Genomic DNA, 24,625 nt, shown 5'->3' with positions numbered 1-24,625 from the left:
TTCCTCGCTTGTAAAGACTCCTTTCAAACCCCTGCGCCCAAGTTTGTAATGATGACTCTGTATTCTTCTTTTAAGGAGGACCTCCTAAATCGTATAAGCGTCAGGCCCCACAAAACCTGAATCAATCCTTGTTAGTATCTTTTGTAAACATGTCTCCTAACAGCAATGATCAAGAATGTGACATTTGGCCCTAGCTGCTTTGGCTCAGTGAATAGAGGGTGGGCCTGCAGATTGAAGGGTCCCAGGTTCGATTCCGGTCAAGGGCACATGCCTGGGTTGAGGGCTTGATCCCCAGTAGGGGGCGTGCAGGAGGCAGCCAATCAAGGATTCTCTCTCATCATTGATGTTTCTCTCCTTCTCCCTCTCCCTTCCTCTATGAAATCAATAAAAATATTTTAAAAAATGTTATGTTTGGTTTCAAGTTCCTAATTTTTAGAAAACCTTGAATAAGATTTCTAAAATGTCTCAGTATTTAGAGTAGGTATTTTAATTTCAAGTCTGTTATCACTCTGCGTTTACCTGAGCCTAAAGATAGCACACATACTCCTGAGAGTACTGAGTTAAAAATTAAAACAGAGAGTAGAAAAAATTCTCCCACGTTTCTGAAAATCTAGACGATGCTGTGGATCCTATCTGTGTTTTTCTGTGTTATCACCAGCAGCCAAGGACCTCTCGCTGGCCCTGAGGGAGGAGGCAATGTGGGGAGACCTTGTGGGAAAGCCTGAGTGGGTCTTATGATAACAGACTCGGAATATCCCTGGTGGTGGAAGCTAGATATGGATCTGAGCTGGGGCGAGGCTGACGAGACCTGGAAGACTTTTATCCCCACGGATACGAAAACTTCATTAGTATTAGATCCAGTTGTAAGAACAGGCTTTCCCACTTATACCCCATGGTCCAGAACATAGTCTCAAGTAGTGGTCCACCTCAATAAAAGACAGGCTGGGCAATGTGGTCGTTATCAGGTAGCTACATGCCAACTCTACATTGGTTACTATGGAGAGTTTTCAGCTTATGTAGAAGGCACCGTTTTTATTTTTGCTTGAGTTGGGGGATCATTAATGACTCAAAGCATTGTGGCCGTCAGTCCATTCCACATGCATGCTTTATCCAATGGCATACATATTTATTGAACACCTACTGTATCAGACACTGTTAGACATGCTGTGAATGCCATGTGAGTAGGCACAGGGAAGGTTCTGGCTATTGTGGCATTTAAATTATAACATAATTCACACAAGTGGTGCTCTGTGGTTGGACCTAGTGAGGATATTCGGGGGAAGTGTCCCTAAGGATGGCACACTTGAGCTGGCATCTAATGCTGAGTAGGCATTAACTAGGTAAAAAGAAGTCAGAGGGTCCCAGGTAGAGGGAACAGCACGAGGTTGGCGAGAGCCTGGTGAGCCTGCAAAGAGAGAAGGGGCGCTGTGGTATGAGTTGACTTAGGGGAGAGAGGTATGGGCCTAAGAGATCAGTAAGGACAATGAGCATAGGGTGAAAGGCAGGAAATAATGAGAGGCCGCATAAGAGAGGAAGATAAAGATCTTGAAAGCTGAAACATTAAATGCTAATTTGAGCTTCCCCTAAGCCATAGTAGAGAGAGAAAATAAAAGAGTGAGATATAATTTCAATGGTCAAGCAGTAGCAACAACAGGGTTTATAAGATGAAGTGAATGTGATCCCCTATCTGTGAGCTTGGAGAGTCATTCTTTATTAGGTGTGTGAACCAGTGTTGGATAAAGGGCATTTAGATATCGACCAAAGTCATTGTTGGCTGCTGCCCCAGAACATGCCAGGGCATGCATTCTCCATTGTCCTTAGCATTCTGGATATATGGCTTGCATACAGTCCATTTAAGATAAGCAAATTATATTGTATTAATGAAACTCTATGGTAATGAGTGATTGGTTATGAATCATATCCTTAGATGGATTATGAGAGCAATAGCCTCTCTGGAAACGAATTATGTTGTTAAAAAGGAAAAGACTAAAGAGTAAGCTTATATGGAAAACAATGCTCAAATAAACCTTCTCTAACTGGTTTGATTTTTCTGTTAGATTAGGTCGGCTTGTTGAGGAGACAATTTCAGAGATGGTGAGATTTGGCTTTACTTTTTTTTTTTAAATATATTTTATTGATTTTTTACAGAGAGGAAGGGTTAGGGATAGAGAGTTAGAAACATCGATGAGAAAGAAACATCGATCAGCTGCCTTCTGCACTCCCCACTGGGTATGTGCCCACAACCAAGGTACATGCCCTTGACTGGAATCGAACCTGGGACCCTTGAGTGTGCAGGCCAACGCTCTATCCACTGAGCCAAACCAGTTAGGGCATTGGCTTTACTTTTTGTTGTTGTTGGTGATGATGACTTCCGGAAGTGAATGCTGAATGACTGAGGCCAGCAAAATGAGGACCTCGGGGTTTCTTGATTCATGGAATAGCAGGTAGATGCATAGGTAAATCACAGTTCCTCATCTACAGGCTCCCAGACATGGCTTTGGAACAAGAGATGACTTAATTGTGTAGAATCCTCCTCCAAATGGAATATAGTAGTTGCAGTATTTTTGGGGCTTCTTTATTTTTTGTTGTGTGATTTTTTTTTTAAGGGCGGGAGAAAAAAAATAAGAAATTATTTAAATGTAAACTTTCAAATACATATTGTAGAAACATCATCAAAATAGGATGTCCTTCCCCCATACTTGTTTATATATGTGATTTTGGCAGGTGCTCGCCGAGAGAAATAATGAGGAATAAAATTGAATTCTTTGAATGATATGCTGCTGAGAATTTGCCTTATTTTAACTCAGTGGAAATTTCCCTTACGCTCTAGGTCTTCAGGGCACTGAAGGTTCGAGAGAAACTCGTTTCACATGAAGGATGATATTGACATCAAGGATAAATGTTCAGTACTGCAGAAAGAATTTATAAATCGCGTTTTCCTTCCTAAGTTAGCAGTACTTTTAATGTGACTTTTAAATGCTATCATGACCATACATGCTGGTATTTTCAAGAATTTTTCCTTACAGACCAGGGGTGGGCAAACTTTTTGACTCGAGGACCACAATGGGTTCTTAAACTGGACTGGACCGGAGGGCCGGAACAAAAGCATGGATGGAGTGTTTGTGTGAACTAATATAAATTCAAAGTAAACATCATTACATAAAAGGGTATGGTCTTTTTTTTTTTTAGTTTTATTCATTTCAAACGCCCGCGGGCCATAGTTTGCCCACAGCTGTTACAGACTATAGTAAAATGCCACAGATTGCAATAGTCACCCGTTGGGTGTACAGATTGAGTTTCTTTTCAAAATAAGATTTAGCCCTGGAACCCCTGTTATCAACTGTTTCTGGATTGTTTCCTCATCCAGGGTCTGAAAATGTATGGAATCTATTTTTTGAATCTGCTTAATTGTTCATATTCTAGATTGTGAAAAGGCTGTTATATAAGGTACAAGGAAATCACATGCATTTTTTTTTTTAAAGTTCATTGTGTGCTGAGTATCCCGAACTTGGCAAAAAAATACTTGCATTTCTTATACATTTGTAGCAATTCAAAAGGAGACTTGAGTCAGAGACCATTATAGTAGGAATCCACAGAATAATAAACCTGTTCTTTTTTTCAGTTGAAATGTTTAGATTTCCTTTTAGGTATGAGCAAAAAATCAGTCTATGTTTTTATTTTGTGTATCTGGAAATCTAACTCTGTCTACAGTTTAGCAATGCACAGTTCATTTAGCCTGACACTTTTGTTTGGCTAATGGGTAACCAAACAATTGTTTCAAGCCAAACAACGTTGTGTGAGGCTATTAGGCAAAGCAAACGCAAACTGAATCTTAAACTTGCATGTCCTCGCCCTTCAGTATGAGCTGCAGTTTTCTGTTTTTTGAGTGTTAAAGTACTTTAACCAAAGCTATCTTGTCTGATGATAAAACCATAAGTGTATGAAGCTCACATTTTTCATCTCTTTTATGACCTTATCTTTCATGAGCGGCTTCTGTGAAGGTACCCTAACTATAGGAAGCACCTGGAAAACATATGTGATATCTTTTCTCTGATAAGCAGTTGTGAACAAGAAAGTCGATCTGTCACTTCTGAACTGTTCATTGTTAAAAAATACTTTGATGATTTAGCTGATTGCAAAATACATTATAGGGATGACTAACAGCGACGGTAGCATTCCTAGTCAAGAAAGTTCAATAGTTATATTGTACAAGCATTTCTATAAGAGGTTACTATTGATAGGAACTACACGGATTAAAAGAGCAAGGTTGAGAAAGGCCGTTTGCTTGCCTGACTGCTTTCAAGCACTCCTGTTATTTTGTGCTGAAGATGGGACTGTCTCAGAGTGTGGCGCATCTTGAATTCCGACAGGAATATCTAACTTTTGGTGAAAAGATGTTTGCTAGTGTTTTTGAAATGATTTTTGCCTGTCGAGGAGGGCCCTGGGCTTTGATCACCTTGCCAACACTACCTAATATGGAATTTTGAGATTCTGTTTCATGTGTTTCAAAGACTATATTCCAGTTCATTTCCCCCAGTCATGTGTGCTGTGGACTCTATTGCTCAATAACACCTTCAGTTTCCTCCGATAGGGGTCTCATTGATTCTGAAAACTAGACTAAGAAAAATGCAAGGGCCCATAAAATATGCATGATATCTTTTAAAAGACCAACAAAAGAGTTTAATCTCGCAATGGGAAACCATTAACTCCATAGCCATAATTTTAGAAATCTTACAGATTTTGTTACTGCTTGGCATTTATTCCGTTTCATCATTATATGAGTCCGTTTCTGAATATATTTAGTGATTATCCCATTAAATGTGTTTGTGCTTTGCTAAAAATTCACTGAAATTTCTATATGAAAGGATGTGAATAAAGGATTTTAGCAAGTACATGAATGAATGTCAAATGCATTCCTAGGTCTCTTGATAATTCTCTATCTAGCATCCTTTTCTCCCTTTCCTTTTCTTACCAAAAAAGCTTTTGAAGTAGTATCTTAACAAATTTGTTATTACTGTGTTGGCTGTTAATTGTCATGCCATTTTTTTTTCATAAGCTACTCTGGAGTGCTGATTTCAAACTTACAAACTAAAAATGAATAGAAGTAAAAAAGAACACAGGTCAGTACAGTCATTTCCATTCAAATTGAGTAGATGCTTGAATTGAGCAAATATCAAAATGAAGTTCTGTTTATAAACTTTCCATGAGAATAAGTATATTCATAAGAAAGAAACCTGTATTGAGAAGGAAAATAGTGTTTCCTGAAAGTAATTCAGAGATTTCATGTTAGATTAAATTATTTTTAATAATTTTATTTTTCATTAGTAAGAAGATTAAGAATGAATTAGGTAAAAACATTACCATAAAAATAAGAGCTAGTTTCCTGAGATAAACGTAGAAGACGAAAGCTGTAAAACTTGAAACATGTGACATATTTTAGTTATTAAATAGAAATAGTGTGCTGAAAGCAGTTAATTAATGAATATAATGCTATTGCAGTAGATTACGGTAAAAAGAATGAAACCAAAATCTAATTACCTCACTGGTCAGTGAGCAATGGTTATTGATTAAGCATCTCTGTGTAGTTGGTTTTACTGAGTCCCACGTAAAGTAACGCTTATAAAGATTAAATCCATTAAACATTTCATTTTAATATGTTAGCATAATGAAGAAACAAGGCTTATTTATGGGGAAAACCACTATCCAAATCCGATCTTGCTCTTTGTTGTTTGAAATCTAATAAACTTTGTAATGTAATTATGGCTTGAAGTTTGGTCTTTGGATTCAGACTGGCTCAGGATCAGTTCTTGGCCCTCCTAGCAGTGTGCCTGGGCATCGTCCCACGTACCTGCCTCTTGGTGTGCTCCTCTGAACCAGAAGGATGCTCGTATATGGCAGAGTAGTTGAAGTGATGCCATGAAGTGTTCAGCTCGTGCTGGGTGGTACGCACGATGGTAGCCGAGTGTAGGTCTAATGTGGAATCTGAGCTTCGTGACATGATCTCTGTCTTACTCACCTTTATGATTTCTGTGTCTGGCACACAGCAGGTCTTGAGATGAATATACATTTAGTTATGACTCATTTTGTTTTTTACACTAAAAAATAGAATTTTATTTGACATTCTTGTGTTTTTGGTCATCTTTCCCTTTTTTTTGCATTCTTTCTTTGAGAAAACACCATTAAATAATCAGGCAGAAACTTTAAACTATTCTTCTCTCGCTCAGGATTTATTTTTATTGAAGATATATGTATGTGTGTGTATATGTCTATGTGTGTGTGTGTGTGTCTGGGTGTGTATATATATCACCCAGTTTCATAAATAGCTTAAATAAATGCAATTTCTTTTGAGCTGCTAATTGTTTACAATCAACTATTTCCACAGTGCTTCATTAAATACTTTGCAATTCTTTTCAGTAGTTCTAATTATATGTGCTGCATTTTGAAACAAATTGGAGCAAAGTATCCCATGAATCAGGATTATCAATACCGAGCATTGCTCCAGATGTTGGCACAAGTTGAAATCTATGCTCTACAGTTTTGTTTTTTTAAAATATTTTTTTCTTTTTTCTTTATTGATTAAGGTATTACATATGTGTCCTTATCCCCCCCGGTACTCCCCTCCGCGCCCCCCCCCACACACACACTCATGCCCTCACCCCCCTGGTGTCTGTGTCCATTGGTTAGGCTTATATGCATGCATACAAGTCCTTTGTTGATCTCTCCCCCTTACTCCCACCTTCCCCTGTCTTCCCTCTGAGGTTTGATGGTCTGATCGATGCTTCTGTCTCTGGATCTGTTTTTTTTCATACAAATTAACAAAAGGAAGATAAACCAATCAAAAAATGGGCAACAGACCTAAATAGATACTTTTTGAAAGAGGACATAAGGAAGGCCAAGAGACATATGAAAACATGCTCAAAGTCACTAAACATCAGAGAAATGCAAATCAAAACGACAATGCGGTACCATCTCACACCTATCAGAATGGCTATCATCAACAAATCAACAAACCAAGTGCTGGAGACGATGTGGAGAAAAAGGTACCCTCGTGCACTGCTGGTGGGAATGCAGACTGGTGCAGCCACTGTGGAGAACAGTATGGAGTTCCTTCAAAAAACTAAAAATGGAACTCCCCGTTGACCCAGTGATCCCACTTCTAGGAATATATCCCAAGAAACTAGAAACACCAATCAGAAAAGATATATGCACCCCTATGTTCATAGCAGCACAATTTACCATAGCTAAGCTCTATAGTTTTGATTTGACCGTTAAGTGACATTTAATGAACTTATTTTACTTTATGAAATTACTAGTTCAATCAAGCCCTTAATAAGCTGAACTATAGAATTTTCATTTTGAGCTATTGACCAAATTTCTCTGTGCATCGAAGGTCTGCTGAGATTTGTAGTCATTCTACCATTTTCTTTTCCTAGTGATGCTGGATGAGAATAATCATGGGTAAATTCAGTCTATATCAAATGAAGGAAAGGACTTTGTTCAGTTAACTATCATATGATAGCAATATTTTTCTGTTTCTCTTTGGCATCTTGAAACTTCATCTGGACACAACTCTTATATCTTTGAAATGGTTTAACTTTAACCACCTTAAGCTGCCATTTTTCTTGCCACAATGAAATTACTATATTGTTTTTCATAAGGGATTATTCATTTTTAACCTGAAAAATGGAGGCTTGGGACATTATACCTATAGAGTTGTTTCCTCTAAGATCAAGCCTGCAAAATGTCAGATATGTTTTTGCTTCCTTCCTCTAGGAAGCCTCTACTGCACCAAGTCCATGTCAGGTGTCATGCCTGTGTGCCTCGTATATCATGGATGCTCCCATCAAAGCACTCATCATGTGAGGTTGCAGTCTATTGATTTGTCTCTGTCATAGTCTGCAAGTTAGGGCCAATCTTTGTTTTGTGTTCTTAATGATCAACACAGTGCCTAGGAATCAAAATGTAGTATTTTAATCAATTAATAATGATGTATATCACTTCTGTTCAATAAAGATGAACTTTTACAGATTCAAATGAAAACTTTTTACTTCTCATGTTTGTGATTCTGATATATTTGACGATTCTGATATATTTTTCCAAACATACTTGTTTCTCACTGTATTTGTCATTATTTTTTTCTTCTTCCAAATAAGTAATTTGCCTAATAAAATATTTCAGAGTAGAGTGAACTATAGTCTCACAAAAATTTCGGACAAGGTTATCTGAGACATGAGTCAATGTTGTTATGGAATGAATAAAGAGAAGGCAAAGACCAGACCAAAAAAAGTGTGTTTATAGAAACTCAATAAATATATGTTAACTAGAGGCCTGGTGCATGAAAATCATGCACTGGGCGGCGGCAGCGGGTGGGGGGGTGAGGGTCTGTCAGCCCGGCCTACGCCCTCTCGCAGTCCGGGACCCCTTGCTCCTTACTGCTTGGCTCGCTGCTCCTTAGCGCTGTCATGGAGGCGAGAGAGGCTTCCGCCACCACTGCTGTGCTCGCCAGCCATGAGCCTGGCTTTCTAGCTGAGCAGCACTTCCCCCTGTAGGAGCACACTGACCACCAGGGTACAGCTCCTACCATGAGCATCTGCCCCCTGGTAGTCAGTGCACATCATAGTCACTGGTCATTCTGGTCATTCCACTGTAATGGTCGCTTAGGCTTTTATTATATAGATAGGGGCCCGGTGCACGAAATTCATGCACTGGGTGTGTGTGTGGGGGGGGGAGTGTCCCTCAGCCCAGCCTGCCCCCTCTCACATACTGGGAGCCCTCAGGCGTTGACCCCCATCACCCTCCAATCGCAGGATCGGCCCCTTGCCCAGGCCTGACGCCTCTGGCCTAGGCGTCCGGCCCGGGCAGCGGGGACCCACAGCTGCAGCGGCCCCGCGATCGTGGGCTCCGCTTTAGGCCCAGGCAAGGGACCCCTAGCTCCCGGGACTGCCAGCTTCGACCATGCCCAGCTCCCATCGCTGGCTCCACCCCTACTTCCTGTTCTCACTGGCCAGGGCGGAAAAGGCACCTGATTCTCCGATCATGGCTGGGGGGCAGGGCAAAGGTGGCCCCCCAGCTCTTAGCTCCCCCCTGGGTTTCCAATCACTGTCAGTGGCAGGGGGCTTCTTCCTGCTTTCCCTTTCGCCTCCCTGCATTGTGCCTACGTATGCAAATTAACCGCCATCTTGTTGGCAGTTAACTGCCAATCTTAGTTGGCAGTTAATTTGCATATAGCCCTGATTAGCCAATGAAAAGGGTAGCTCGTACGCCAATTACCATTTTTCTCTTTTATTAGTGTTGATTATTGAACGTATGTCACATGGTCATATCAGTCCCCCACTGAAATAACCTAGTGCTTCACTATGAAGGTAGAAGTCCAAAATTAGTCATAATAGGTTCTACCTGGTCAATGTCATTTTATGCTTCTGGGCTCTGTATTTCTGTATCTTAATTGTCCTCATTGGAATTATTCATGGACTGTATTACAAGGATACCTCTCTATATAGCTTCTTGCATTGTGAGGACTGAGTCACTGGCCCATCACATATTCTAATCATTTAAATATAGCCTTTTCTAGACCCATTTAAAAAGTAAATATGGCCTAGTTTTAGCAAGCCTAAAGCTGGGGAAAAAATAAAATCTTCTTTAAAATAACCTATATTCGCCGAAACCGGTTTGGCTCAGTGGATAGAGCGTCGGCCTGCGGACTGAAAGGTCCCAGGTTCGATTCCGGTCAAGGGCATGTACCTGGGTTGCGGGCACATCCCCAGTAGGGGATGTGCAGGAGGCAGCTGGTCGATGTTTCTCTCTCATCGATGTTTCTAACTCTCTATCTCTCTCCCTTCCTCTCTGTGGAAAATCAATAAAATATATTTAAAAAAATATATATTAAAAAATAAAATAAAATAAAATAAAATAACCTATATTCAACCCCAAACATAAATATGTCTTTTCTATGATATTTAATGTTGTCTTTTGCATCTTGTCTCTATAAAAATTATAACTCAGAAATAAGTGAGTTAAGATTTTCTATAATGAGGGTATTATAAAAATTACACACTGCTTTTTAACTTTTCTTCTTATATAGACTATTAACTTCAAGTGAAAAATTTTATGGGAATGCTTTTTATTGTTTATAGCAGTTAACTTTATTAATGAATAATGCTGATTTTGTTTATTATCAAGCTGTAATAGATATCAAAATGAATAATCATGGACATTGTCAGTATAATGACGATATATGTAATGAATATGTGATCAGACATATTCTAAGCACATCCCGCTGCAAGGACTTAAATGTCAAGTTTAAATCCTCATTTCCCTTTCTCTCTGTGTTGGTGTTCCTAGGTGATGAAGAAGGCGTCCAGGAGACGACGGAGTCCGATGGGGACACGCAGCCAGAGAAGCCGGGGCAGCCTGGAGTGGAGACGGGTGACTGGGATGGACCAGGTAGGACAGAAAATTTAAAATGCAGCCACCTGTTGCTACTATCAGAAATTCACTGGGTTTTCTCAAATTATAATTAGGTCATAAACTCTTCATGACCTCAACTCTGATCTTAAGAAAGTTATCTGTTTATATACTGGTTACTTGGGAGGTTAAATAAACATCATTATCTAAAGAAAATTTTATCTTTTTGATAGATTATAACAACCACAGGCTACCTTTGCTTGAAGTCTTCATCTTGTTTGCATTCATACTCATAGAAGAATTAGTCAACTCTACTTGCTTTTTCTTTGGACTGAAATCTTTATGCTAAATCTGTATCCAAACTGGGCATATTTTTAAAACTTCAAAACAGTAATAATAATAATACATAATAATACTTCAAAGAAAAATTTTCAGTGTAGTCATATTGTAAGTTATAGAGTCTCAATATGTACTTAGAAGTTTAGAAAATACCAACAGATGCCTCACTTAGAGTCAGGGTTTTGGCAACATTTTCATTTTCATGAATGAAAACTTAATTTAATTTTGAAGATCCTGACATCTTACCATTTCAAGAAAAACAAAAACTGATCAAAATACTCCAAAACACCAATATAATGGTATATAAATATATAAAGTTCATAAAAACTCTGTGGAAAAACCACACCTTTGTATTTGGTGCCAATGTAATTTACAACTGATGTCATAGGGCTTAAGAATATAAGTGAGTTTAGAAATGATTTTCGCCATAATTTTCAAAGCAGTAACATTTTTCACTAAGAGAGATCCCTACATTTCAATCACATTTTCAGCCTTGTGTGACTTTGCAGTTTGCTCTCCGCTGTGTGTGAAGAGGAGAGGAACTCTGGTAGGAATTTTCTGAAACCAGCTGCTGTAAAATAAAATGCAAACAAAAATGAAGATACACTATCTGATTATTAGGATGTCATTTCTAATATTACTCATGAGACACACAAATGTTTGTATTCTGTGTACCATAGCATAATGTTACACAAGATTTTGGATGACAATCTATAATAATAAAAGCATAACATGCTAATTAGACCAGATAGCCAAATGACCTTCTGGATGACCTTCCGGACGTCCTACTGGACGACCTTCAGGATGAAGCCATGGCTGCAAGGGCTGAGGCAAGCTGCTGCGGATGCGAGGGCCGAGCCCTTTGCACGAATTTCATGCATCGAACCTCTAGTGTATTATGTATATAAAGTACCATAAAACCAGTTTTTAAGAGTTTAAAAGGAAATGTGGACTTCTGGCATTCTGACCTTATTGCATAATTCGGTCTTTTCAATTCAGGGAAGACTGCCTTTGATTAAAAATGTACAGAATATACTGAGGAGTAAGTTAAAGTATAACTTCATTCAAGATATGATTTTTCACTTTTAAGTGAAATTAATTTAATCTGTCTGATTTAATGAAAATTTTCTGTAGTTGACAGTGGAGAAATGTTCTTTTTTTGTGACACATATGAATATGTAAAAACTTTAAAGAAAAATGTATGTCTTTAAGCAGGTATGTGTATGAGAAAAATTTTAATATGTACAGTAAAATTGATAAAACATTTTCCCCTATTTTGCAAAAAAAAAAAAAGTTTAATTACTTTGAAACTTTTTGATGAGGTTCAACAAAAGAATATCTGTTGGATATTTATGTTTTTAAGGTAGAATATTTATGTCTTTCCTTTAATCAGGAGAAAGTATAGAGGACTTTTTTTTTACTTTTGCAATTATATAAATAGAGATTATATCAATACTTTTACTCAGATTTTTTTAAATATATATTTTATTGATTTTTTACAGAGAGGAAGGGAGAGGGATAGAGAATTAGAAACACTGATGAGAGGGAAACATTGATCAACTGCCTCCTGCACACTCCCTATTGGGTATGTGCCTGCAACCAAGGTACATGCCCTTGACCGGAATCGAACCTGGGACCCTGGAGTCCGCAGGCTGATGCTCTATCCATTGAGCCAAACCAGTTAGGGCTTTACTCAGATTTTTGTTCTTCACAAAACATTATTGGTATTTTCCAACTGTATTGAGATAAAATTATCCAGGTCTTAATGACCGTTTCCAAACATGTTAGAAAATAGCTCTGGATTCTAAGCATTTAAGGTTCAGGTTCTGGATTTGCCATCAATTTGCTGGGTCATGTTTAGCAATTTGCTTACGATCTCTGTGCCTGTATTCCCAGTTGTCAAATGCAGAAAATCATATTATGGAATTTGTAAGAGGTATACACATAAAATGCACATGATCATTATTATGGCTTTGGAATTGTTGATTCTTGAAGCAGAACCTTTTAACATTCTTCTCGGCATTTTTTTAAAGCCCAATAGTAGTATCTGCGGTTGCACAAAAATGCATCTACTTTTGAATTTAACCACAAATTATTAGCTAAGACATGAGGTAATGAGCCAGGTGTGACTTCAAGGTCTCCTAATGTTGAGGCCCTCCCCCCCAATTCAGACAGTCACTCTAAGATAGGCGGTTTTCTCTAAAAATAGACAGAATAAAAGGACAAGGAAATTATCTAAAGAATTTGAGGCATAGAGCTGACATCATTTAAGATAGATTAGGATTTATCTTATTTTTAAAGGGTTTGATTGAAGACGGCTCCTCAACCTTTCTTGATGGCTCATTTCAATAATGAATCAACTCCTATCTGCAGTGTTCTATTTTTATCAAATGCCAGCTTTACAGTGAAAACTTTTTTTTCTTTGTTTGTTATTCAACTAAAAGGCACATTTGGTAATTGCTTGGACCTTTGTTCACTCTTAGGATTGGGTGGGACCTAAACATCTTTTGCAAAAATTACCTTACATTTGAAACCAGTTCTGTGGTGTGAAATTCTTTAATGTTTAATTACATGAACCTAATTCATAGGTACTTGTTATCCAGTCTTTCTCCTTTTCATCTGTATTTGCCTGTACTTCGCTTATATCACTTCTGCCTACATTAAATACCTCTTCTTTTCTTTTATTACCCTCACACGTTTCATGTTTTATCACCCTTGCAGTATTTCAGTTTACCAATATTCTTATACACTTAATCAAATGGTTATTGTGTACTAATAATTTTGAAAGGTGCTAGGGGGAAGTCCAAAGATGTTGTATGATGCTGCCCACACTCCCTTGATGCTATTTCTCTCCTTAACCTCTTTTCATTACTCCTGTGTTGCATTGAAGTCATTGATGCACTAGTTAAGTATGTCAAGCTAGAAAGAAGGGAATGGCCTAAACTATAGAAGAAAAGGTATGAATTAAAGAGTCAGACAGATCTGTCCTTGAGCTCACACATTGATGCTTGGGGCCTGTGAGCTCAGGCATATTAAACAGCCAGGCCTCAATTTCCTTATCTATAAAATGGAAAGAATAGTAACTGCATGAAACATTGTTATGAGGGTGACATTTGAAAGGGCTGATATATAGAAAGTATCTAGCACAGAGCTTGGAAGAGCATGGGATTCAGCAGATGTTAATGGGTTTCCCTTTCCTTAAAACAGTGACGGATAGTTAAGAATGTTGACCTTATTTGGAAATAGTGTTTATATCTCTGGCTTTATCTTTTAAAGAAATCTTTGGAATAATCCCTGGACAAAGTCTAGAGCCGTGGCCTGCAAACTGCGACTTGCGAGCCACATGCGGCTCTTTGGCCCCTTAAGTGTGGCTCTTCCTAGGCCTTAGGTGTACCCTAATTAAGTTAATAACAATGTACCTACCTATATAGTTTAAGTTTAAAAAATGTGGCTCTCAAAAGAAATTTCAGTCGTTGTACTGTTGATATTTGGCTCTGTTGACTAATGAGTTTGCCAACCACTGGTCTAGAGTATTAACTTATGTATTTAGATTTAGAAGGAGACTTGGGGAAGAGAATTCAGAAAAACTGTTATAAATTCATGATTTATCACTATGAAAGAATCACTATAAAAGTCACATTTTACTTATATTAACTCTAAGAATGCTAACTCTCTAGGTTATGTTATTATAAACATTGTTACTTCGTCCTACACTTGGGAATACTGAATAATTTGATTTTTCTGGTTTAATATTGAGTAAATCTAGGTCTCGCCATCAGACTTACAGCAGCTATAATTGAAATTTCCAGGAGCTCTAATAAAGGAACATGTAACTCAAATTATGCAAATAAGTACATGTGTATTAATGCAAATATACACAGATATAAAATTTAGGGCAAGCAGTTATGTAGATTCTTTAACATGAACTTTTCAAGATAAGCATGTATTTTATTTAAGTAGATTTTGATATTTATATGTTAGATATTTGGGACATTTTAATAAAAATGCAAACGAAAATAATAACCTTCACTGACTGTTTGATGAATTAGTAGAATACAATTATAAATAACTTTTATATCATATATTACAGATTGATTCATGGAAGTCTGACTTTCCATGAGGTAAATTATTTTTGGATAGTGTAAGAGTGGAGAAAACCAAAAACATTTCTTCCATTTACATTGTGACCTTGTCACTTATCAATTGTGTGGCTTTGATAAGTTATTAATTCACCAAGGCCTAAGTTTCCTTAAGTATAAAATGGGGCTAATAATAATAAAATCTACATCATTATTGACATTTTCTGTGTAAACAGAAGAGCTCAAAGCTTTAGACATGTTTAATAAATAGCTCTTAATATGACTTTTAGGATCATTTGGCAGTTGTGTTTTTGTAGCCCTTATAATGCCTTACAATGCCTGTTTAATGATAAGTCCTCATTAAACACTTGTACTGTGAATTAACTTTGCAAAATAATTTTGTTATGTAGGAGTCACCATAGGGTGACATTAACTCTGTTCTATTCCGATAGAGTGAAATCATGATTCAGTTAAAGAAATTTTAATGTATATACTTTGCAGGAATAATTGTCTAGCATAAAATCATACATGTGTACTTGTTGCACCTGGACTAAAATTGGTTAAGAAATCATAAACAAGTCACCTCATTCAGTTGCTGTTTAACATTATGGATGCACGCGAATGATCAGGCTAGTTCTGCTTTGTGCCTTAAATTAAACTAAGAAGGTGAGAGTGTTTTGCAGAAAGTGGAATGGTGGCTACAAGACCACTGTGAGGTAGAAGCACACACTAATGATACAGGTTTTTTGTTTTTTTTTCTTCTTCTTCTCCTTACTAGTTCATCCAAAGAAGGGCTTGGAGATTACAGTTCTGATTTCGTTTCCTTTTTGATTGGGAAAATGTGGTAGATATAAGATCTGGGAAATGCCATTTGAAGTAAATTAACAGAAACCTATGAAACATAGTTAACCATAGATATAGTCTGACAGTAAGAAGAATATTTTGAGAAGCGGAGGAAATCGTAGAATGACTGTGTATTACTCTGACAGTGAATTGGTATTATCTCTGCTATCAGATAATGCAGTTATCATTAATTTTCACATTTGCATTTCAATCTTTGGAAGGAAATGACTCTTGCCGGATGAAGATAAGAGCTCTGTACTACTATAATGAACCATCATTTTATCCCAATGCTTTGTGTCCATATGAAAATGAGGCTGGGGGAGGCGGGGGGGGGGGGGGGGAGGAGAGAGAGAAAGAACCAGGTTGTGGGGGAGGTGTCAGAAAAACATTATAACAAAAGTGGCAAAATTTGCTACAGACTTTTGAGCTCCTTATGAAACAAGAGGGGAGTCAAAATAAATCTTCTATAGTGTAGTTAAGTGGATACTGGATTAGGAGATGAAAGCTTTACCCTCTGTAGAACAGAATACCACATAAACGGAGTGAAAAAGTTCTCTATCTCATTCCCTTACTTCCGTTGGCATTCTCATGTAGAATTAGGGCGCATATAAACCCAACAACAACAAAAAAGTAGGCTGAAGGCAAAGTACTTATTTATGGTTTGGAAAGATATGTCCTTGAGTTATAAAATACTGCATAGAATATACCATTTATTATTGTTATTTCTGTTCATTTGTATAAGAATGGGAAGTAAGGCTGTTTAGATACTGAATTGTTCTAGAATTTGCCTAATTTGCTTGTACTATATAAGCTTAATTGAGAAATTCAAGCTAAAGGATAATGGTTTTGAGATTAATTTTCTTTGGACCTAACTTTGCAGTGACCTTTTCCTTCAAGTATCATGCTGGAAAATGGATAGTGTCAAATTTTGTAAATATATCATGCTCCCAGAAAAATAGATAACAGACTATTTTTTCTTGTCCTATACCCTGCTCCCATGGCAAAATCAACTGGTTACAGTAAAAGTTCCCATAAGCCTGGCCTGCATGGCTCAGTGGTCGAGTGTCGACTTATTAAACAAGAGGTCATGGTTCAGTTCCCGGTCAGGGCACATGCCCAGGTTGTAGGTTCAATCCTCCTGCAATGGGAGATGCAATAGGAGGCAGCCGATGAATGACTCTCTCTCATCACTGATGTTTCTGTTTCTCTCTCCCTCTCCCTTCCTCTCTGAATTCAATAAAAACATTTAAAAAAAATGTATATAGATGTAATAGATATGATAAAAGTAGAAAAGAGGATGAAGAAATGCAACTGTACTATTAGAAAGTTCCTACATCTTTCTTGAAGTAATTCATACAAAGTCTGAAAAGATAGTGAAACATTAAGATGCATAGTGCAGTCCCTAGAGCAACCAATACTAGCGATTTTTAGCTAGAACTTTTAAAGTGGAGCTTTGGTACCATACCTGGACTGTGTTAGCTTGAAGTGTTCTTGATACATAAATAACGTATTTGGATTTCCATGGATCTATTTATTAATAAAATTATTCATTACTATTCACCTATTTCTAGCTAAGAATCTTTCATTCTGAAAAATTCTTAGAATTGCTTTAACAGGTAGATGGAACTATTGTAAATTATTTAGTAGATTTTTTTTTAGGAAGATCAAATGTGCAAGTTTGAAAGTTTTTACATTACGCCTATACTCAGATGGATATAGAATTTCTGTTTGGGATGATGAAAAGTTCTAGAAATGAATAGTAGTGATGGTTATACAACATTTTAAGTGTACTCAATGCCACTAATTGTAAACTTCACCTTGGTTAAAATGGCAAATTTTATGTTTTATATATATATGTAATCATAATAAAAACTCACTAAATTAAAAAAAGAATCAAATTTTAGAATTTAGAGATATGTTTCCAAAGAAATTTATATTCTTGTATTAAACTATTCTGAGCCAACTATCCATTAACTTTGATAAATTATTGTTCAATATATTTTATTGATTTTTTACAGAGAGAAAGGGAGAGGGATAGAGAGTTAGAAACATCGATGAGAGATAAACATCGATCAGCTGCCCCCTGCACACCCCGCACTGGGAATGTGCCCACAACCAAGGTACTTGCCCTTGACTGGAATTGAACCTGGGACCCTTGAGTCCGCAGGCCGACACTCTATCCACTGAGCCAAACCGGTTAGGGCAATAAATTATTTTGAAGTTATTTTTTATTTCCTGCCATTATCATATCTTCAGGTTTTGCATAATACATTTTTGTCATTTGTTTTAAATTTTATCATTTTAAGTTTTATCTCCTAATAGCTGGTCTACCTACTAGTTTACAGGAGTTTTTTGAGGTTTATCACTTTTAATGCAATTGATATCCTAAATTTGATAATATGTTAGATAGTAAGTTATTATAAATTTGATATGGGTTAGAAATATTATTTTCTGTCTTTCCAGTATTCAAACTGACAACAGCAAATTGTTATATTTGTTGTTGTTTTAACCTCAGGACTGCGTTTGGACCTTGGGGATTATTCTGTCTCTGTCATCATAATAAATTCCTACACTTGTTTCTGAGTTTGATACTTGGAGCTTGTAACTTACTTATAAATATAATTTGCATATGCTTGCCAGATCGTATACTTATCTCCTGCACCTTTGCAGACCCACATTGAATTAATAAATTTAATTAGTTTAAGCATTTATTGAAGAATAACTGTGTGCTAGACTCTAAGAATAAAAAGATGATTTGTAGTCAGACTACTTTCAAAAAGTTCATAGTACAAAGTTGAAGACAGGCAAATGATGAGATAGAACACATTTTTATGGATTTCGTTGTACAGGCCCGTGCAGTGTGCAGGGGTAGCAAAGAGAGAGGAAGGTCATGTATTGCCAAGTGCGAGTGGCGGCGGGGAGGCGGCTAAGAGACCAGCTTGCACAGAGGGAGAAGGGCAGGGTGCTGGTGGTTAGACATAATGCTGATGGAGGTTCTCGGAGAATTTGGGGCGAGTAAAGAAACAGGTCTCCAGAAGGAGAGGCTTACCTTCTCGCTAACAGGAATTTTACCAAAGCTGGTGAATGGAGGCTTGCAAGTCATGGAAGATCATAAAGGAAGCCCAGAGAAGGAGACACCTGTCTCTTGCTTTGGGAGGCCAGGGAAGGCCTCCGTACTTTGTGAGCGTGGAAACAGGTGACAGAGGGAAAAGAGAAGAGGAGAAAGACATTCCAACCTTGTAGGCAGAGGGCGGATAACCCACCTGGCGTTACTATAGAGGCTAAATTGTAGTTAGGGGTGAGAGAGGGACTGGCGTGAGTCACTCAGGCAACAGCCTATTGTGGTAGTTCTGATCAAAACACAACAGAGATTTGGGTAAAATGAAAGTGGCCAGCGCCATGGCTAAGTGTTTGTGTTCGCTCTGAAAATGGTTTGAAAGTGGCGAAGGACTAAGCAGGGCCTTCCCCACCCAGCCCTGGCTCTGAAGGCGTCATCTGGAAGCGGCTCTGGGAGTAGGCTGTACAGCTTCTTCCTCTCAGAGTCTCTGCTCTGAATCAATCTCTCTCTCTCTCTCTCTGTCTCTCTCTCTCTCTCTCTCTCTCTCTCTGTCCCTCTCTCTGTCTCTCTCTCTCTCTCTCTCTCTCTCTCTCTCTCTCTCTGTCTCTCTCTCTCACTCTGTCTCTCTCTCTGTCTCTCTCTGTCTCTCTCTCTCACTCTGTCTCTCTCTCTGTCTCTCTCTGTCTCTCTCTCTCTCTCTCTCACTCTGTCTCTCTCTCTGTCTCTCTCTGTCTCTCTCTGTCTCTCTCTGTCTCTCTCTGTCTCTCTGTCTCTGTCTCTCTCTCTCTCTCTCTCTGTCTCTCTCTCTCTCTCTCTCTCTCTCTCTCTCTCTCACACACACACACACACACACACACACACACACTTTTTTTTGAGCAATGTAAGGGCAAGTGTTTTCTTATGGTTACATAAACAAAAGTGAACCTTTAATTTTACTCTGCAAGGAAAATATGCTTTATTCATTGTGTAAAAAATCGTTGAACTATTTTAAGTCATTAAATTTAATGATTATCATTACATTTTGTACCAAATTTGAATATAAATATGACATGTTATAAAGCACTCAACCATATAGAATACTTTTTTTTCACATTGATGTGTATTATAGGAAAATATCCTTCGATTTTAAAGAACTAGATATTTTTGAAAAGTCCACATTATTCATTCATTAAAAATCGTAATTACAATTGTGTGGCAAAATTAATTTTTTATAAAATAGGTTTTTCTCTCTGGAAAATGGAAATGAATTATTTCAAGAACTCATATGACTTAAGGCTAACATTTCATGCCAATAATTTATGATTAATATATACTAGAATATTTTAGCACATTTTAAACCGAAGATGAGGTTATTAGTTAGCTTTCTGGATTTAACTCATTTTTTACTTTTAAAGGTAAGCATAATAAAATGTAAATATAGTTATGAGATATTTTAATAGGGTAAATAGTAAATCAAGTGAAGATGACATATAACAGCTTATAAAAATACATTAAATATTTCAAACATGGTTTAAAAGTACATGAAATTAACACTTCTGATTTCCTTTGGGCACTTGATATTAAGTTTTTACAATTTATGACATCTTATCCATTCACTTCATTGACACTCTTTTTTAGAAATCATAAAACGTGCGCACAAAAGTACTGATAAAGGTAAAATCATTAAATGAGATGACCTAAAACATTTATTTTTTAAAGTGTTATTTTCTTCAAATGATCAGAAGAAAAGCTATTTAGAATTAATGTTGAGGTCACAAAACTCTGCTCTGGGAACTTTTTAGTTTTCCCCTTTCCATTTATGTCTCTAGTAACTATATTTACTCAGAGTTTGCTATGTGCCAGTTACTACTGTAGGCTTAGGGAAGTAGGAGCAAGCACATTCTCATTGTTTTCCCTCATAACGACTCTAGGAATATTGTTTCCCCTTTGACCAATGGGGAACTGAGGCATGGGAACACTAGGTAAGACCACAACACAAATCCTCATGGAATTAAAATTAAGCACTTTGACCTCATTACTACTTCTTTCTGTCTGGTTTTTATACAGTGTGCCCTTTTTCAAATAATGGCACCTGTTATTTGCTAACATATTTTAATATCACTTCGCCTAACTTGGAGTTGTCTTTTTCCTTCCCTAAAATGCAAGCAAGGAAAAAAAAATAGGTTTTTTTCCCCCTTTAAAACTGTTCATCAAACTTAATTTATACTTCAATAAAATGTTTGTAAAATCTAAGGTTTCCCTTTCTAGGTCCCAACATTTTTGGTGGCTGTGTTTATTTTATCATTTATCTGGTTTCTTCCTGGAAAGCACACATAATAATCATAACATATATAATATACTGAGCATCCTGACCACAGCCACTGTGCTTTATTTTACAGTTGAGGATATTGAGGCTTAAAAAACTTACTAATATAGCTGATCAGTGACCCCACTAGGACTCCCATTGAGGGTGGCAACTCCCTTGGCGGATGCTTTCTCTTTCCTAGGTACTGCGTGACGTGGTCCATTAGTTACCTCTTCAATTTTCACAAGCCCAGCAGGCTATCCCTTGTTTACAGGTGACGATGGTCAGTCTTAGAGTAGTTAGGTAGTTGACTTAATCTCACATTGCTAGTAAGTGAAGCTTGTAGGGGTAGAAGGGGAGACACCATCTGAGATGAAAAATGCTTTTGAATTCTGCTCCTCTGCTTAACAGTTCAGTAAACGTGGACAAATTACTTACTCTCTCTTCCCTTCAACGTTTTCATCTGTATTGTGGGAGTGCTGTATACCTGCTTCATAGGGTTTCTTAAGCATCGCATGTAACGTGAAACAGCGATATACCTGCTTCATAGGGTTTTGTGAGCATTACATGGAACATGGGAATGGAGTATACCTGTTTCGTAGGGTTTTGTGAGCATCACATGGAACATGGGAATGGAGTATACCTGTTTCATAGGGTTTTGTGAGCATCACATGTAACATGGAAATGCGATATACCTGCTTCATAGGGTTTCTTAAGCATCGCATGTAACATGAAACAGCGATATACCTGCTTCATAGGGTTTTGTGAGCATTACATGGAACATGGGAATGGAGTATACCTGTTTCGTAGGGTTTTGTGAGCATCACATGGAACATGGGAATGGAGTATACCTGTTTCATAGGGTTTTGTGAGCATCACATGTAACATGGGAGTGCTGTATACCCACTTCATAGGGTTTCTTGAGCATTACATGTAACATGGGAATGCTGTATACCCACTTCATAAGGTTTTGTGAGCATCACATGTAACATGGGAGTCTGGATACCCGCTTCATAGGGTTTCTTGAGCATCACATGGAACATGGGAGTGCTGTATACCCACTTCATAGGGTTTCTTGAGCATTACATGTAACATGGAAATGCTGTATACCCACTTCATAAGGTTTTGTGAGCATCACATGTAACATGGGAGTCTGGATACCCGCTTCATAGGGTTTTGTGAGCATCACATGAGTGAATTACTGAGAAGAGTGACTCGCACAAAGGGATATACAAGTGATGTAAACAGGACATCACCATCACCTTGCTTTCAACCTTGTTTCTTTGCCATTAGAATTCTTTTAAGTTTTCAACGGCCAGAGAAATCGTGAATCAGTTTGTATCTAATTTGTTCAGGAAATCAGAGTCTTTTATAGGATTCAATATCCTTGATTAGAATTAAACTTTCAGTTGAATTTGAAGTGCTAAACTATTTTAGGTTTTCAAAAATAATTTACTCGTTGATTGTGCTCAGTGTTGTTCCACAAAAGATTTAGGGTGACATAAGAAACATGAATAATAAAATCATAGAATAAATTACTAAAGTAGATACAATAAAAACATGGACAGAAAAATAACAGAGACATGGATAGTATAATGGCAGAGTTGTCTAAACCATAGGGCCCAGGATAGTTACTCAAAAAGGGCTTAAGCCCAGCTGGCATGGCTCAGTGCTTGAGCGTTGACCTATGAACTAGGAGGTCAGGGTTCGATTCCCGGTTAGGGCACATGCCTGGGTTGCAGCATGATCCCCAGTGTGGAGCAGGCAGGCAATCAATTAGTCTCTCCCATCATTGATGTTTCTGTCTCTCTCTCCCTCTCCCTTCCTCTCTGAGTTCAATAAAATATTGACTATTAAATATTTAATATTAAAATATTAAAAAATATTTTTTAAAGGGCTTAAAATCCTAGCTTGTCTCTTGGACTTTCTACTCTGGACTGCCCTCTGGTTTTTAGAGGGCCTCAAAGTTGTTCAAAGTTGCCTTCCTCTCTCTCTTTCCCCCTTTTCTTGGGACCTACTTTCAGAGACCTCTTCAGACATTCCTACCAAATTGTCCTCAAGAGATTCCTATTCTCAGTCACTTTTATATCTTTCTATTTTACTAGGGGCCTGTTATATGAAATTTGTGTACTGGGGGGAGGGGCTGTCCCTCAGCCTGGCTTGTGTCCTCTCACAGTCCAGGACCCCTTGCTCCTTACCACCTGCCTGCAGCAGAGAGGCTCCTGCCACCACCGCTGCGCTCACCAGCTGTGAGCCCAGCTTCTGGCTGAGCAGTGCACCCCCTGTGGGAGTGCACTGACCACCAGAGGGCAGCTTCTGCGTTGAGCATCTGCCCCCTGGTGGCCAGTGGGCGTCATAACGACTGGTCATTCCACTGTTCAGTCAAATTGCATATTAGGGTTTTATTATATAGAATGGCCCGTCCAGAACTGCTCAGTTCACTTTCTGAAGAAGAAATAAGAAACTTCAAAATGTTACCAAACCCTTCCTCCTGTGTTTTCAAAAAGACACAGCATTGGCTACTTTCTGTTGTGCATGCTTTTACAAAAATCCATTTAAAAATCAAATATATGCTTATCATTCTTTTAATAAAACCTACCCTGAGTACATGAATTCCATAGAATTGGGAAAAATAAAGTTTGCAGAGAATGGTTGAATGATCCCAGTGTTCAATAGGGGGCTCTTAAAAACAGACCGAATGCACAAGGCATTTTTTGTAGTTTTCAATTTGTGAGAAAATGAATTCATAAGAGCGGGAGAAAATCGTCAGCCGGAATGTTGGAGAATGCAGGCTCCTGATGAGACCAGCGGAGGAGACAACCTAAGTGTCCGGATGCAGATTAGGCCTCAGAAGATGAGGACGTAAAAGGGATTTAATGGTGGGGTGGATTATAGAAATCCGTGTAACAATGTTAAATAATTACAGTTCCAGCCGAGATCAAAGCGGTGCTGATTGAACGCCCTCAAGCTGTTAACACAAAGTATCTGGAAGGGAAAAAAGAAAACTGCCCTGGAGATGGGTCAGCCTGGGCAGGCACTGTCTGTGATCTATCCTATAGGAGTTCCAGCTATTGAAGGCACCGTTGTCGGGGAGAGGTGGCGGAGGGACCCTGTAAGGGAATTTCTTCCCCAGGAGCTGCCCAGTAAAGTGACTTTGGGAGCTGTTTGTAATTTGGTTGAAATTGCTAAAAATATAGAGGAACTCTTTCTTCTAGAAGGTGGAGAAAAGACATTTATTCAGTAGCCATATCGCAGATGTCAATGGGAAATTCTGAAATTGATTTACTTACTGTTCTTGAATTTTCTCTTTAAGGAAAACTTCATGTTCACTGCATATACCAGAGTGATAATGACATTAGGTAAAGTTAACTAAACACACACACAAACAAAAACTTCTTTGTGGAAGACACACTTATCTGCAAGAGTGAAAGATATCTTGACTATTAGGGGAAAAAGAAATGAGATTGCATCCATGCAATGTGGATTTGTTTGATTTTGTAATGTCCCCCAAAACATTATAAAGTGTAGAATTATAAAACAATCGAAGTTAGTTATAAAATGAGAGAACCAATTACATTAGCCCTTTTGGACCAATTCAATGTACAATTATATTTCTCC

At 37.9% G+C, this 24,625-nt stretch overlaps 1 protein-coding gene across 2 annotated transcripts in view; it reads left to right on the top strand.

Moving 5' to 3' along the window:
• The window catches only part of ZFPM2 (zinc finger protein, FOG family member 2), a 426,566-nt gene that overhangs the window by 103,044 nt on the left and 298,897 nt on the right, over positions 1–24,625 (top strand). For both annotated transcript variants that reach the window (XM_059671934.1, XM_059671933.1), the window contains one exon: positions 10,342–10,443. In XM_059671934.1, the coding sequence (XP_059527917.1) occupies positions 10,342–10,443 (102 nt within the window). The remainder of the gene's footprint in view (positions 1–10,341; positions 10,444–24,625) is intronic.

The sequence above is a fragment of the Myotis daubentonii genome, chromosome 17, assembly GCF_963259705.1.
Source record: "Myotis daubentonii chromosome 17, mMyoDau2.1, whole genome shotgun sequence".
Classification (NCBI taxonomy): domain Eukaryota; kingdom Metazoa; phylum Chordata; class Mammalia; order Chiroptera; family Vespertilionidae; genus Myotis; species Myotis daubentonii.
This window is presented reverse-complemented; position numbering and strand designations above follow the sequence as displayed.